We start from the raw sequence: 16,155 nt of genomic DNA on the forward strand, positions 1-16,155 counted from the left end.
TCATCAGTGTCAAGTCAAATTCACTGTGCGATGTGTTTTGTATCACGGCTTCCTGCTGATATCGAATGTACATCCTACAACTGTGAAATAATCAAAGTTTCACTGTAAAAAGGGACGTGCTTTGTGTTCTTTTAAACGAGTTGCAGTATTTTGTTGTTTTGGAGCTGACGGTTGAAGCACACGTGTAGCATTATGAGAAATACATATTTACATTGATGCTTTACATAATGTTATATGACATTAAGATTAAGAGAAAAGTCCCAGTGCTGTAGGTCATAAAAAATCCTTTTGGTATATTACGCTATGGAATATAAAAGAGTGTGTCATTAAATTTGTAAAGTATAACATAAAAAGTTAGAAGTTCCATTCAACTTCAATTGATAAGTCATAGTATAGTATGACACAAATATGTCACAGTTAGCATGACATGATAAATGATAGAATACTGTGGCATAAAATCATCTCGTACGACACTAAAACAGTGTTATAAAAGCTCCATGAAACTGCCATAAAAAGATCACAGTATTTGTATGTCAAGATCTCATGAAATAGTCCTAGTATACTGTCATAAAGAGTCGTAGCATAATCGAACGCGCGCGTCACCAAAAGATGAGGCCTTAAACTCGTTAGGAGGTACTAAAGCTGCTCATTGTTATTCCACCACCTCTTATTTCTCATTAGTGTATAATAAATACTTTAATTCACACAATTCTCATCTTCCCGTCAACTGACGGGTCTCAAACTGTAAATGCAATATCTGACTTAAAAATAGTTTAGCACAATGTCTTGAGCTAAATTGCAGCAGTAGAAAAGCTGCACTTACAACAAAGGAAGCTGCCAGCTTCCTGATACACATCACTTTATATGTGTGCACGATTTGATCAAAGTTTGCATTTATACAAAAGATCTACTCATGTTACTGAACCTTCAACTGTGCCATTTCCAGATTTTTATCAACAAAAGCAACGTTTTCTGATAAACCGGGCGGCACGGTGGTGGTCAGCACTGTCGCCTCACAGCAAGAAGGTCCTGGGTTCGACTCTGCCCAATGGAGTCTGTCTTCTCTCCGGGTTCTCCCGCTTCCTCCCACAGGCCAAAGACATGCTCTGGGGGATCCGGTTGATTGGGGGACTCTAAATTGCCCATAGGTGTGTGAATGGTTGTACATCTCTGTGTTAGCACTGAGATTGGCCCAGAGTGTACCCCGTCTATCGCCCAAAGTCCACTCCACTCCACCCCCCGCCCCCCCCCCCCGTGACCCTGTGTGCAGGATAAGCGATGGATGGTTGGTGGATGGATGGTGTGATTCAATTGAGTTGTATCTGATCATTTTATTTAAAAAAAAGATGTATTTGTATAGATGCAGACACGTTCAGTTTAAATACAATCTAAAATTAATCTTTTATATATTGAAATTTTTTTTCACAACATGGGCACGGCCTACTTTTAAAACAGTTTGCATTTAGAAACAATCCTATGACCAAGCAACAATTAGCACAGCAACGACCAAAGCATGAAGAGTTTGTATACAAATGCACAAATCACAAACAATAAAATATTTGCAAACTTTAGATCTGCGTCAACTCCTCATAAATAATGAACATCCAACTAAAGGAGGAGAGCCCAAACAATATTCATTTGTCACATGTTCATCTCCACACTTCATAAATACAAGAAAGACAGTTTGCTGGTTTGTCCGGAGTGTTTTCAGTTTGAGTCGTCGAGGCTGCTGCTCTTCTGTTCTGAGCCACGGTTGCAGAGCCGGACCATGATGCTTTGCAGGCTGGGCTCCACAATACCGAGCAGGGGCCTCAGGGAGGGGTCCCCGTTCCAGCAGGCCTCCATCAGCTGCCAGCATTCCTCATCAAAAGTGGGCAACCGTTCGGGTCTGGCTCCTGGAGACAACATGGACACAAGTGAGCCCACGGACAGAATCCCACAGGATCCCAAAAGCACCAACAGATCCTCAGAGTGAGTGTCTACGCTTTGCATTCAAAGCTGGCCATTCGAGGTTGTGAGTGTAAAACTCCCCACAACCTTACAATGAATGTGCGTTTGAATTCAAAAGATAAAATATTTAAACCTTTCCTCTATTCTTGAACGTTTAAGTGGTCTTAAGGAATACTTCATCCACAAAACAACCTTTTGTTGATCACTTTGTTTGTTTCATTATTTTTTCTACTCGTGGTCCTTAGTCATAGCATGGAGTCATGACTAACACACATAATCAAGTCATTTCCTTGCAGATCTTTGACATCAAAGAATATAAATTAACGCATTAGGAGCAATTAAGTGTCACCGGGAAGCAATTTCCCTTCATGGATCCATATGACACGCTCCCAACAGTGAGTTCACTTCGGTTTGTATAACATCACGTTTGTGCTCTTTGGTTTCTTTGTAAAAAGTCAGTGTGAACACAAACCGGACGAGAACTAAAGAGGTAACAAATATGAATGTCCTTTTCTCAATACCAAACAAAAACTGCAGAAGTGAAAGCTTTAATTACCTTTTTTAACATTATTCCACAGCTGGTCCTTACTGGAGCATTTCTCAAAGGCTTCTGGGAGTTTAACTGAACCAGTGCAGAGGTACCAGAAAAGGATCCCAAAGGCGTAAACATCAACCGAGTTATCATACTTTCCTGTTGAGAGATCACAGGAGAGAACATCTTTAAAATGTTGATAAAAAGCATTCCCGCACAATTAAGTATAACTTCGAATAAAATGTGATGAGAAATTTCTGTTCGGATAACATTGTTTGTAAAAAAAAGTCCCATTAAAAGGGTTCTGCTTGTTCGGACAGTTCTGCCTCCTCTTGTGGCCCTGCTGACAACGGCTGCTGCCATCTTTATTAATAATGATCACATTACTATTACAATCGCCATGAACCAACATCACGACTCTTTGCTTCTTTGCTGTAGTCTTTGTGCTTTCCCTCCCCACAGGTTTCTGTGGTTGGTGGTTATGTCGGATGATGGTTGTTCCTGCAGTGGTCCTTCCGTACACCTGGCTTACTACTCGCGATATTTCAATCAATTCTGTCGCAGCAATTTAACGTATTGTATATGTTTTTTATGTTGTTCATTCTGTACATATGACATCCATTGTAGTCTGTCCATCCTCGGGGGAGGGATCCCTCCTCTGACGTTCTCTCTCTCGACGTGAGGGTTTCGGACAGAGGATGCCGCATGTGTAGAGACTGTAAATCCCTCTGAGGCAAATTTGTAATTTGCGATTGTGGGCAAAATAAAATTAATGGAATTAAGATTGAAAATTGAATGATGGACCTCATGACTGCTCATACTCGTACCTGTAAAGAGCTCTGGAGCCATGTGGATGGGGGTTCCAACGATGCTGCCGGACATCATGGCCTCTGGTTTGCAGAAGCCCAGATCGGTGATCTTTGCACGATTTTGTTTGTCCAGCTGGAAAAGGAATGATGGACAACAGACAGAAAAAGAGAAGGAAGGGCTTGTTAGGTCAGTGTAGAGTGGATCCCTTTGTTGTGGTACATCTGGCACTATCAACCGTTTAAAAGTCACAAATTCAAGGTTTGGTGAACTTCTAGTTGGTCTGAACTTACCAGAACATTCTTTAACTTAATGTCTCTGTGTAAGAGGCCCTGGCCATGCAGGAAGCGGATCCCCTCCACCACATCCAGGGCGATCTGAAGTCTCTCCCTCAGCGATAGACCGGCCTGGTATTGAGAGATAAACAGTCACAGAACTGGGAGTGGAGACCAAAAAATAACGGATAGAACAATAAGAGGTCTCTTTTTGAACGCTCCACATTGTCAAGTCACCTTCAAGCCTGTGTAGAGATCTCTGTGCAGCCGCTCCATGATGAGCAGCACAGCGATGCTGGAGCCGCCTCCGTAGGTGTGATCGATCACAGAGCCATGCAAGTCCACAAGCCGCTCATGCTTGGGTAGGGACCTGAAGCAACACACATACTACTTCAGTGATATGATCGTAAAATCAATCACTTTTTGTTAAAGTGGCAATCCTTACATTTTCAGTGCTGGTTGATTTCAAAATGGAGTGAAAAGCACATGCAATACTTTCATGAGTGTGTCCCCCATTCATCACTTCTAATAAGGCACAGTGCATTGAGGAGTGTCTTGTTTGTCCACATCAAGACATTTCCCTGCATACCTTAATCAGACATGTTCAACATGCTGACTCGTGCACAAAGCTTCAACAGTCAAAACATTTTCTTTCCCGTATACTGGGTGGAGTTTGGCAGCTATGACAACTGTCATGTTGAATAAAAACACTTCTGCACTTGATGAATGCAGCTGCTCCAGAAACTGCTCACGGCATTCGAAATTCCCCACACTCACCTCAGACAAATCTCCACAGGTCTGGCTTTGAGTGTTTTTAGATCCGGTCTCACTAACTCACCTCGTGTAGTGAAACTCCAGAGCCAGGTCGTTCCAGTGTTTATCATCAGGTGGTACCACAGACTTCAGGGCACATGGGAAGTGTCCCCCCCAACTGTCACACAGGTACACAACTCCGTACTGGCCCCGACCCAACTCTCGGCCGAGCTTCGGCTTGCCTGTCATAAAACAAGGCACCATTTTTTTACACCTCCAAAGCACATTTTTAGTTTAGTTTTAGTTTAATTTATGCAAAAGCGAGGATTTAACAAGGGGACGTTCTTGCAGCGGCAGACCGCATTTCCCTTTTAGTGTGTGAACAACGACATAATTGGAAGCCGACTCACCGTGCAGCAGCACATCCCTGAGGGAGCGGCTCTCCAGAGACAGGCGGGCCAGCCGAGGGGCGTGGTCCTTCCTCACACGCAGCCACAGGTCCTCGGTGCGTTCCAGACGACCCGTGTGCCCTTCCTCCAGCTACAGACACCAACACAGGACAAAGCGTCGCAGGGTTGGACTCAAACATAGCTGTGAATTGACAGTTCGACTTGACAGGCTTTCTTTAGATCTCACACTCGTACTGACTTACTCTCACTAATGACGACTGCCCTCACATTCTCGGGGGCTACGAGCCATTTGCCTTGACCCCTGTGGTTGTGTAGCCATTTGTCAGACTCGTTAATGCAGAGGGCCTGGTCAACAAAGTTACTCCTTGATGGATTTCATGTTTATCTTTAACTTGAGGTTGACAGTAAAGGGTTGAGTTCCCATCATTGGGGTTTACTTTATGCTCAGCTGGAACTTTTAAGGCAACATAAGAATGTACTGTCAAGTATGCTACACCCTTTTTCTAAATAATGAACATCGGAAAAAAAAGATGCTTCTATGGTTTGCTTTTTGTTAAATGATATTTTAAAAGAGAGCAGTGTTTTTTTTTAACACTCACCTCCTAAGACTCACTTTTACCGTTCTTGTATTCATTATTTTTTACCTGGTCTGTATTTTATATTGTCTTTGTGTTAGTTCATCCATGATTTTATTTCATATATATATATATTTATTACACACAATATATTTATTTTTGTTGACTTTGATCTAGCATTTGATTGCCTCTTTCTGTATCATAGATATCCTTCTGTATCTATCTGTACTTGTTTGTGAGGCACTGAGCTGTATAAATAAAGATACTAATGTTTAAGGAGGTGGCCTTGTTTGAAGACTTGAATGCGATGCATCACAATATCATGTCCTACATTTATACGTGTATCTTTTATTGCTATTTATTTAGTGAAGAGTTAGCAAGCATGGAAATGTAGCCAGTGATGTGAACCACACTGTCTGTCATGTGATAATCATCATCACAGCAATTTCCCTAAAACTGATTCGTCAGGGGCTTAAAAGGACAAAGACGGATCAATTTGCACACTGGGGCCTAAAAGACGAAGCAATTCAAGTGAAGAGGAATATAATTCTGTCTTTATCCTACGGAAGAGCCTGTTGTTCGGACATGCAATCAGAGCGGGACACGTTCAGAGCCTCTATAGTGGAGACAGCTGCCAGGCGCTGCGGTCAGAAGGTCATCAGTGCCGTCAACTTAGCGACACACCGGGTGAAGAAGGTCATCAGACTAAAGATGGACGCCTGGGTTTTGAGGACTTTGGGGAGTCTACGTAGGAGGACTTTTGTTGGACGCGAGTACGGTCTACACCCGTTTTGTGGCCTTGGTGGGAGCGGGGGAGGGGTCCTATGGGTACAAGGTCGTTGTCCAAAACGATGTTACTCAGCCGGAACGTGATAAATGTTGGTGACTGAGGGTGAAAAGGGACATGAGATGGACGGGTGGGACGGAGTCAGCAGTGATGAAGGTGTTTTACGAGATCACCGAAGAGAGATTCTGACTTATCATCCACCAGAGGTTTGATGGTACTGAATATTACTTTTAGATGGAAATATCAAACTGCTTGGGACTTCAATTGTATGCTAAGTGAAAGTTACTGTTTGTTCTTAGTTACATATTCAAGAAGAAAGTAATAAGGCAACAAAGGCGAAGGCGAGAAAGAGAAAGTTCACCTGGCGCAGAGATGCTGCGAAGGCCTCGTGGGAGCTGTTCAGGCGGGTTCTGAACTGGGAGCAAATGCTTCTGGCCAGTTTGGCAGCGCTGAGACTTTCTATGGCGTCCTGGGCCACTTTCCGCTTCCACTCTGGAGAGACGGCAGGAGGGTTCACAAACGTTATCCTGTGGATTATCTAGGAACAAGACACGGAGCATGAACACCTTTTCAGAAGTGACAACCTTACGGTTTCAAACACTTGTTGCTGAATTTCTTTGACACTGACCTGTTTGATTTGTTCCCAGAAGAGTCTTGAGACAGAGGATCCCGAATGAAATGTGACCTCCACGTGATAGGCAGCATTTAATAACTGTGGCAGATAAGAAGAGGGAGTAAATATGCAGAAAATTCACTTCCTATGACATCAGAATGTCATATGTTGGTCTAAAGGTTTGTGGCACTGAAGGCAGGCACAGTTGACAATGGCAAAACCACTTTTTTTATTATTGTTACTGCTGATAGATGTGTGATCCCATGAGGAACTCTTGTTTGGCTTCATAAAACAGTTTTATAAACTTCTTAAGAAAAAATACATTTTAATATCATTATTAGTAGTATTTGTAGTCTAAAAGCCTGTAAGAGGTTAGTTCATACAGCCCACCTGTTTGAGGTGATTGGAAGTGATGTTGTGGACAGAAGAATCCATGTGTGATTTCTCCAGGCTGTTGAGACATCGCTCCAGAGTTCCTACGAAGCTCTCCCTTAGATAGTCCACAGAGCTGATCAGTTTATTTGCCACGGCCTGATTCAAACGAACCACGATCAGCTCCTGGATCTGGTGGATGCAAGATTTGATCTCCTTCGACGTTACAGGATCTCCATTAGTTGTTACAATGATGTCTGCAGAAGAAAATTGTTTGTCAAGTTATGAGTCATGAGTGGGTTCTGAGTTACCAACAGCAGAGATTTCCTGATTGAATGAATGCGACGTTAGTATGAGACAGTCTAGATGTCTAAGATGCAGACTCCAGTGTCTCTGGCTACACACTGGCATTAGAAAATCATTTTAAAAATAGCTATTCAATTAGTGTAACTTCGTAAACTGAACACCCGCATACTTCAGGGCTGTATGCTAAAGTTACACACTGAAAAAGTTATTGTGTTTTGTTTGGTTTCAGACTCAAAGTGCGGCTCAAACTTGCAATATTTCCACACCATGTGAAGGTTGGTGGATTTACAAAGGCCAATAAAAGTTATAGTTTGGAGCAGTGAAAAAGTAGTGGGAGCGGCAAGTGGAGTAAAAATGCCGCTAGCTCAGCTACGTCTCTGCAGGTCTGAAGCCTTTGCCTTGAGTAACGAAACTGGTTGCAGATGGAAAACCACTGGCCAGTTCGGACAAGTAAGTTGTCTATTTTATCTCCCTTGGACGCACGTTGGCATAATCCCAAATGTAAGAAAGAATCGATCAAATAAAACCAACGGGTACCACGAGTCAGCCATCTTTTCTAAAATAGAAATAGAATAAAGAGGGAATCTTTTCTTATTAAGTTGAAGATAGCGATCTTAAGATAACCGGTAATCCGATGAGAACCGGCAGAATGAAGATTAAAAAACACATTTCACGTACATAACGTTATGATTTAGTTCAACTCACGATGTTTAAAAAATAAGATAATTGAATAAATTATATTCAATTCAAGACCTTTTGGAAAATGAATAGAATTTAAACTAGACTTATCTGTAAAGAGTAAATTATTTTTTTTCATTGTAAATCAGTCACAAATTACACTATGGCAATAAGGACGATGGCCGTTTCATAACGAACATAACTAAGTAGTTTCTATTTACTAAAAGCATGCGTTTAATAAATAGCAATAAATACAGTGCAGTACAGACAGTGCAGAGAAATGTATAAATATTTTTTGCTGACTGGTAAAAACTATGATAAACGTACTGCTGATGATGTCAAAACATTAAATTCACAAGCTTGTGCATAAATTAGTAATGCACTAGTATGTATGACATCAAAAAGGAGAAAATGTATTCAAAAGTACCAACAAGAAAAGCCTTATTGGGGAACAATCCAAAATAATAATATACTTATACTGATTTGCATACAGTAAAACATTCATTTCACTACTTGTAGTTTTTGTAGTATTTAATAGGGATATAACCATTATTTTTAAATTATTTTATTAAATGTATGAGCGAACATATTCCTCTTTTATACACCATCTTATGAATGGTAATTCCTAGTGCGTTAAACCGCACTAGGAATTACCTAGGAAAACTAGGAAAACACAATGTTGGGGTTTTCCTCCTTTTGGAGAGTTTACTCACTAACCTGTAAACTCCAGGTTGGCAGCATCCTCCAGCAGCTGCTCCTTCATGCTGCCGAGCGTCTCCACAATCATCTCCTTCATCTCCTCCTGTTTACGGTTAGCGATGGCCATCAGGGAGGTGAAGAGTTCACCCTCCTTCTCACGGGTGTACTCCAGCCGCCGGGGCGTTATCTGTAGGTCCCTCTGCATGTCAAAGGCCTGCAGGGAAAAATAAATAAATAATCCAATGAGAAGTTTTCATGGACAGAACAGGTCAAAGTTGTGAGATCAAAAGGAGGCATCATCCGTCATATCAGAGTATTGAGCAGTAGAACAATCACAGACATACAGATTAAAAGTCCTTCATTCTCTGACCTGGTTGATGAAAATATCTAGACAGCGACAATGAACCCCGTTCAGCAGGTTCGCCGCCTCCACCTGCTGGTTTTGAAGCACTTGGCGAGTAAAAGGTACCAGCAACCGATGCAGCCTTTCAAAAGCCTCCACCAGCAGGCTAAGGGGTTTGGCACCCGGGGCGGACGTCTGGGTAGGTGCGCCACAGGAGCAGTTTCCTACGGGGTTACTAAGGAAGCCGAGGGAGAGCAGCTGCTTGAAGAGGGCGCTCTTCTCCCTGTCCCGCTCCTTCTCCCTCTCGCCACGTCGGCCGGGTTCCGGGGAGGCCGCTGGCATCGGGCCAGGAATACGAATGAAACAAATGGGAAAGGAGAGCATCTCTTTGACCTTCCTGAGCTCTGCCACGTGGTCTGTGCCGAGTGTGTCCTGGTTGATGGCATAGAGTAGGATGGGGATGACAGTGCGGGTGCAGTCGGCCAGGGCCTCTTCTATGGGCTGGACACTTTGGCAAGGCACCACCATAACCTTTGCTTCCTGAAGAAGAAAAAGACACAAATATGTTTATTTCATTTTGAGCTAACTGATTTAAATATTGTCAATATTTAGCAAATGTGGTTCTGTAAGAGGAGCCAGTTCAACGGAATTTGAAAGGAGCATACTTTCAGTCTGGTCATTTGAACACAACGAAGATGAAACTGCAAGATTTACCACACAGCCAAAAATAGAAAGCAATGCATAAAATGGATTATTAATGATTATTATTATTAATGAATCCACAGCTAATTAAGAACCAACTCTGCGGTTTCCCTCTATAAAAGTCTTATGGGGTCTTGTCACAAGACACAACTTTACTGTTTTGCTGCTCACATAGTGGTGCATTTAGCAGTTAATGTGTCGAATATTTTCCTCGAAAGTTGTGGTGTGGACCAAAAACAGAACTACATAGAGTGAATACAGGGCTTGTATTCACCAGCGGGGGAAACTATAGCCTCGGTACACAACAATTCTTGTTAGTAGATGTTTAAGCAGCCTCACCCGCATACATCACATGCACCTTCTATTTCTGAACTCGGAAAGGCACATCAATATTTGTGGTGGTGCCTGGGAAGGTCTGAGACCGGGCAGGAAAATGTCACAACGATAGGTTTTCTTAACCCTTGATGAATAACGACTTTTATAAAAAAATAAATTAAAAAAAAACAGTCTCGGAGAGGGATCGAGGGGGAGACCATGGCAAGGGAGGCGGTGGGGGGAGAGAAGCAAAAAAAGGACCAACAGCTACACAAAGGAGACAGTCAGCCCCGTCTCCAAGACACAAGAGCACAGCCCATCTGAGCAGCCTCCGTAGAACAAAGATAGCCTTCAAACATTTCTTCACAACTAAATCAAAATCCACACGATTTATTAACTGACTTATTGCGTTCCGTTTTTAAACAAGAATTGTCTGTTGGCTATTTTAAAGTCACCGTCATTTTTCTTGTTCTAACGAGGGTCAGTAGCAAGTTAGCATTAGTGCATAGAGACGGTTCAACGAAGCCACACAGCCGAGCCAGACGGCCATGTCGGCGCTTTCTTCCATTCAGGAATTTGAAGGGTGACTGCTAATGTAACGGGCCTTTGTTAACACCAGACTTGCTTATGTGCATTTGTGGAGCAATAAACATAACCGAATACGTACCACAGTCCCTTTCTGAACGTGGCGGTAAAATTGAACCCTTTTTGTCCTCTGCGTGTTTACGGTAAGGTGGGAAGCGTGGGTTAACTCAGGGATGAAGGGAAGGATAATTAGCTAGTTGGCCACTAAAGCAGGTCGCTGTGATTATGGCTGGAGTGTGTGAAACGCTCAGTGAGACGAGAGATTCTGCGCCTTTGTTTGCTCCAACTTTAACCTCTTATTCATTGCTGAGGCACACTGCTTTAGTTTGTGACATATGACATGTTGTATTATATTTAGTTGTAGATTATTTAATTTCATATGAGCATCGAAATACATCACAACGGTTCTTTCGTTCCCATAAATGTGATAATGTTGGTATTATCAATATGAACAATAATGTCTCTGACATCCTCGAGGTGTGACCCCCCCCCCCTTGACCCAAATCAAGGACTGCAGGTCCCACGCCTCTCAGTCACATGCGAAAATGAACAACGGTGTGAAATGATTGGCTTTGCTTCCAGCACTAACATTTTCCTTGCGGGCATTCATTCTATTATGCTTTTCTGTTTTACAGATAAGACCGAAGGATCTAGATGCAGAAGTGCAAGACGTTTCTAAAGAACTAAACTAAACCTTATCAACGTAGTATCTGTTGATCGCAGACAGATAATCGCAAACAGATAATGCAGCGAGTGCTGCAAAGTCCACAACAATGTTTTCTTTTAACCAGTGTTTAAATATTCCGTTTTTTATTCACTTTTCTCAGGAATAACGGTGGGAAACTAAATAAAAGCTATTTCCAATTAGCCCAGCTGACGACAAAAAAAATGTATTTGTTTTATTGATATCAAAAAACAGGTCACGACGTGAACAACCAGTGTCCCACAATTCAGGCATAACCATGGTAACTTCATCACATCGAAGGGTTTGGTATTTTTTTAACATGACCTAGTCATGTGAAACGCACCAGACCCGTGGCATTACGTAAGGGGGCTGGGCGGTGGGCCGCCCCGAGGGCGAGCAAAGCCTCGCTTCTGAGCCTCGGTCTAAAGGATTAGACACTAATTTCCACGTGTCACACATAATAAGGAATGACTACAATCCTTACACCATGCTAGATCAATTCACTCCCACAAGATGTTGGGATTTTCCGGTTATACTGGCCGAATACCAGCATGACTGCTGCACTGTGTCTGACCAGTTTTCCTGTAACCACAGTAACCTGTGGATATGTATTTATTCCCCAAACAGGAGAATTGTGCCCGGAAAGAAAGGTATTTCTGAAAAGAGGCACAAATCAGGTAAAGTAAAAGACTGAACAACACAGGAAATAATCAGCTCTCCTAACTAATCTGTTTGTGAGCTTTACCATGTGTGAATACAAAGGAGAGTTCAAGGCCAAATCCAGCTTTTCTTTTGTTTAGAGCTACAGAAAGAAGTACAACCAACCCCCCAAAAATTACCCTTAAAGGTTAAGGGATGGGCCATATGTTTTGAAATCAATTTTTTCATGTTGTCAGGAACAATAAAACACAATATGATCAGAGAAATCTGAATATTATATAAAACTAGCAGTAATTTAAAAACTCATAAACTGTACCAAAACCTTGTTTTAAAAAGCGCTATAATAAAAACATCGATAATATACATTTTCTAATTGATAAAGACACACCTCTTCAGACTCTACCTTGACTAAAAAAATCGTAGCACTTAAATTGTACTTATAATGGCTCTTATCTATAGCAAGTTTAAGATCGGCTAATTTGATGAAATTGCTGTTTCTTGTTCTTTTGTGTCTGTATTCTTATAGTTGAAATGCACTTATTGTAAGTCGCTTTGAATAAAAGCGTCTTGAGCCGAGATTCTCCTACTCCTCCTTAATAAAGCTCATTTCCCTGCAGATATATCCTCTCTACTGGCCTTAGGAAGGATGTGTACGCATATCCAAAAGACCTCACTTCACAATTTGATACCACGGTTGTTGTGTATCCCATAATAGACAAAGTAGTAATGTGCCAACATTTGTTGTCATCAACTTTTTGTTTCCCATCTTCAGTTCTGGTTAAATCTTTCCCAGAGGGCTTAACGGAGCTTTCAGCCACGAAACAACGACACACATTTCTCAAACAAAAACACCATCGTTTCCCCGCTTCTCTCGTCCCCGTTGCCGAGTCTTACTGTAAATGTCTCCAAACCGAAGTGTAAAAGTTAATGACGAGCGGTACAAGAAACGACTGTTGTCCAAACATTTTGTATCAGTATATACATGAAAGTATGAAAGTAGATCCAAAATGTCCCCCACAGAGTGTGCCGCCTGTGGTTAAAGGCCTACCTGTAGCAGCGGGTGATGTAGGGTGATCTCCAGCTCTGCCAGCCTGTGTGCCGGGTCCTCGCACTCCTCATGGATCTCCAGGTCTTCCCGGGGCACCGTGTCCCAGCGACCACAGTTGGCCGCCAGCTGGTGCACCAGCTCATACTGGCCCGGCAGCGCCAGGCTGAGCCGTGTCTGTCTCCCATGGGTGAAACACAGCTTCCGCCTCTTGCAGACACTACCCTGGACTCCTTTGCAGGCCTCTCCGGCCTCTAGGCACAGTGGCAGCAACCTCTCCCCCAAAAGGCAGTTAAGCAGCTGGTAGCGGGCGGCGCAGTCCTGGCCCAGTACCAGGATGCACGGGGCAGCACCCACTGTGTTACGCAGAAACTCTTCCTCGTGGCCGGGGAAAGAGATGCAGCTGAGCTGGCCTAAAGGGAACCGACAGAACACAAGGAGGTGTATGTTTTTGGGAAGTAGAGCTTTTTAGGAACCCGTTATGTGGAGTTCATGAGTCGGGTATTTTAAGACACACTAGCAGTTGCATGATCTATATTTCCATAATATTCAGAAGCTACATGTTCAATACAATAGATAGTACACATTTGATGCTGGGATATCATTCCTCTGGCTGTTTTTCCCAATCCAGCACTGAGATGTAAGAACTAATCAGATAGGCCTAATCCTCACTGATGTTGAGTCAGTCTAAAACAGTTATACAACAAAGAGAGAAGAGAGTGGCATTTTACGTTCATGTTCCTATTAGTATTTACCCCTTGACCTAACGTGACGCATTAAAGCCTTTTGTCCCGGACAGACCGGTGCTGAGGGGCTGAGCATTTGACCGCATGACCTCTGCACAGTGGATAGACTAAACAGGCAGTCAATGCACAACCTGGAACAAAAGATTAGATCAAGCTCTATTGAATGATCTCTCTGCATCATGTAATAAACATTAGCAAGTTGAATCTGAAATAGCCAGCGAAAGCATAGTTTCAGTTTTAACATGGAGAATTTTTACCATGAGCACAGAAAACTCGAGCGGATATCACGCATTGCATTTCATATCATCACTCCTGTGCAGCTCAACAGTTGTCATGCGATGGTATATGGATCGATCAAGGGGTGGTTGTGATCCAATATCAAAAGGTGGGTGGGGTGTGATCAACTTAAAGTTAGAAGAGGTTTTGAAACAGATCTTACCGGTCACTAAAGCACTCACCAAAAGCCACAATCCATGTTAAAGATATTACAGAATGTGTGTCTTTCAGCCAGCTACAGACTGTAGAAATCTCAGCATATTTGGTGCACTTAGTCCACTCATGCTTTTCAGAAGGGGGCTTAATCCCTTTACCCCCCCCCCCCAATCCCTAAAGGATGCTTTGTTTTGAGTTTATTAGTTGGCGGGGCAGAACAAGTCACGGCTTTCTTTGACCCAGATGTAAAACGGGATGCGTTTCAAACCCACCTGCCTCAAAAGAAGCTGAATCCGAGCTCATCGTTGACGCACAAGCATTGCTGTAGTTTTGCCTAATTTCCCGGAAGAACGCGTTGGTCTCCTTCAGGTTCTTCTTCAGCTGCACGGTGTGCTTGTTGTAGCTGTTGAACGTCCTCGTCAGTTCCCGAGCTAAAGGTGTAGTTTTCTGCTGCTGTACGTTTCCCTCCATGGTGGGTCCCCGGGGCCGCGGGGCCGCGGCCTCCTTCCGCTCGGTGGTTTGCGGGGTTCAGCAGGTGCTTCACACCCAAAGTGAGAGTCTTATTCCAGCCGCTCTGCTGGGAGTGAGTCCTGTTTCACACCTATTTGCTTTTCTTTCTCCCCCCTTGCGTACTAGTTAGTAGCAGACTAGAACTTTGATCACTCATCTGCTGTTAAATACGGTCCGTTTTAAGAGGCACATTGTTGTTTGTGGTTTGTGGCAGTGCGGGTTTTTTTAACGGATTCCAACGGTTCGAGAACAGAAGCTTCCGCTACGCCGGCATATTTATTTGTTAAAACGCACCGTCTCGCAGACTGTCAACAACACTGTCAACAACAAAAAAAAGAAGGAAAAACACCACAACGACGTGGTTTTTAGTGCTAAATAACGTGCGTGTTCTGCGAGCTAACGTTAGCTGTGGTGCAGATACCGTTAGCGCTGCTAGCCGGAGGGCATCTCCGGTCCGTCCCCGCGTCGCCCGGGCACAACGGCCATAGCAGTTAGCTCCGCGTAGCTCCGGGTAACCGCTGCACCGCCATCCGGCCCCGGGTTAGAGGTGTGGGGCCTCGGACAGTTGCCACCGAGCGGCAACCCGAGCGCTTGGTTTTTTTTTCCTCGGTCAAGCTCCGCAGGGAAAAGGGCTCTTCCTAAACAGACTCGGGCCCGCAGAAGTCATCAGCGGACATCTTCCAGCCTGGAGAGCGAAGGGGCGTCACAACGATACCAACTTTTTTTTTTTTAACTGTAATTTTTATTCTTCTTTGGTGATGATGAGGAGCGTCAGTGGTGGGGGAGAGCGGGGCGGGGGGGCGAGGTGTGTCCGGGTCCGGGCCAACTCGCAGAGCTGAGACCGAGCAATCAAATCACTGCAAAACAGAAAGTCGACACAACTGAAGTTTAGGGAAAGGAAAGGCGGGGTTCGGGGGGGGCGCAAGGCAGTCTGGGAAATGCAGGAATGGTGGCGGCTGATCATCGAGGTCGAAATGACCAGTGAGTGTATCGATGGATAGTTCACGTGTTTCTGTAAGTGTAATTGCACGGTGTCCCCTTGTCTAAAGAAAGTAAACTGGAGTCAATTTGGAAATTCCTAATCCCAAATCGGATTAGGAGTCGATGTGAGATTGACAAAAATAGTACTAATTGTGCAGTCAACATTATGAGATATGTAACATGTATGCTACGGTATTGGTGATATTAGTGTACATTGAAATCATAACATAAATACATTTGGACCCAAAAGGTTTGAGAGCCCCTGCACCCTCATACAAATGTCTGTCCCTCTTTGTGTTATATTAATAACACACAGCTGCACATAAATCGACCTACTGAATGAACAAATAAACTACTCAATTGCAAATATTGTCGAGACCTTTGAGGTGTGAAA

At 43.4% G+C, this 16,155-nt stretch overlaps 1 protein-coding gene across 1 annotated transcript; it reads right to left on the bottom strand.

Moving 5' to 3' along the window:
* Positions 1–1,311: 1,311 nt before the first annotated feature.
* On the bottom strand, positions 1,312–15,689 carry dstyk (dual serine/threonine and tyrosine protein kinase). The gene is made up of 14 exons (XM_040203516.2): positions 14,543–15,689; positions 13,096–13,505; positions 9,128–9,640; positions 8,776–8,971; positions 7,093–7,331; positions 6,718–6,801; positions 6,451–6,627; positions 4,728–4,857; positions 4,403–4,559; positions 3,802–3,934; positions 3,583–3,696; positions 3,310–3,424; positions 2,507–2,641; positions 1,312–1,895 (listed from the first exon to the last, which is right to left on the bottom strand). Exons 1-14 carry the CDS (start codon positions 14,739–14,741, stop codon positions 1,708–1,710), a joined length of 2,790 nt encoding a protein of 929 aa, XP_040059450.2. The 5' UTR covers positions 14,742–15,689; the 3' UTR covers positions 1,312–1,707.
* Between the last annotated feature and the right edge of the window lie 466 nt (positions 15,690–16,155).

This window comes from Gasterosteus aculeatus, chromosome 17 (assembly GCF_964276395.1).
Source record: "Gasterosteus aculeatus chromosome 17, fGasAcu3.hap1.1, whole genome shotgun sequence".
NCBI classification, from domain to species: Eukaryota; Metazoa; Chordata; class Actinopteri; order Perciformes; family Gasterosteidae; genus Gasterosteus; species Gasterosteus aculeatus.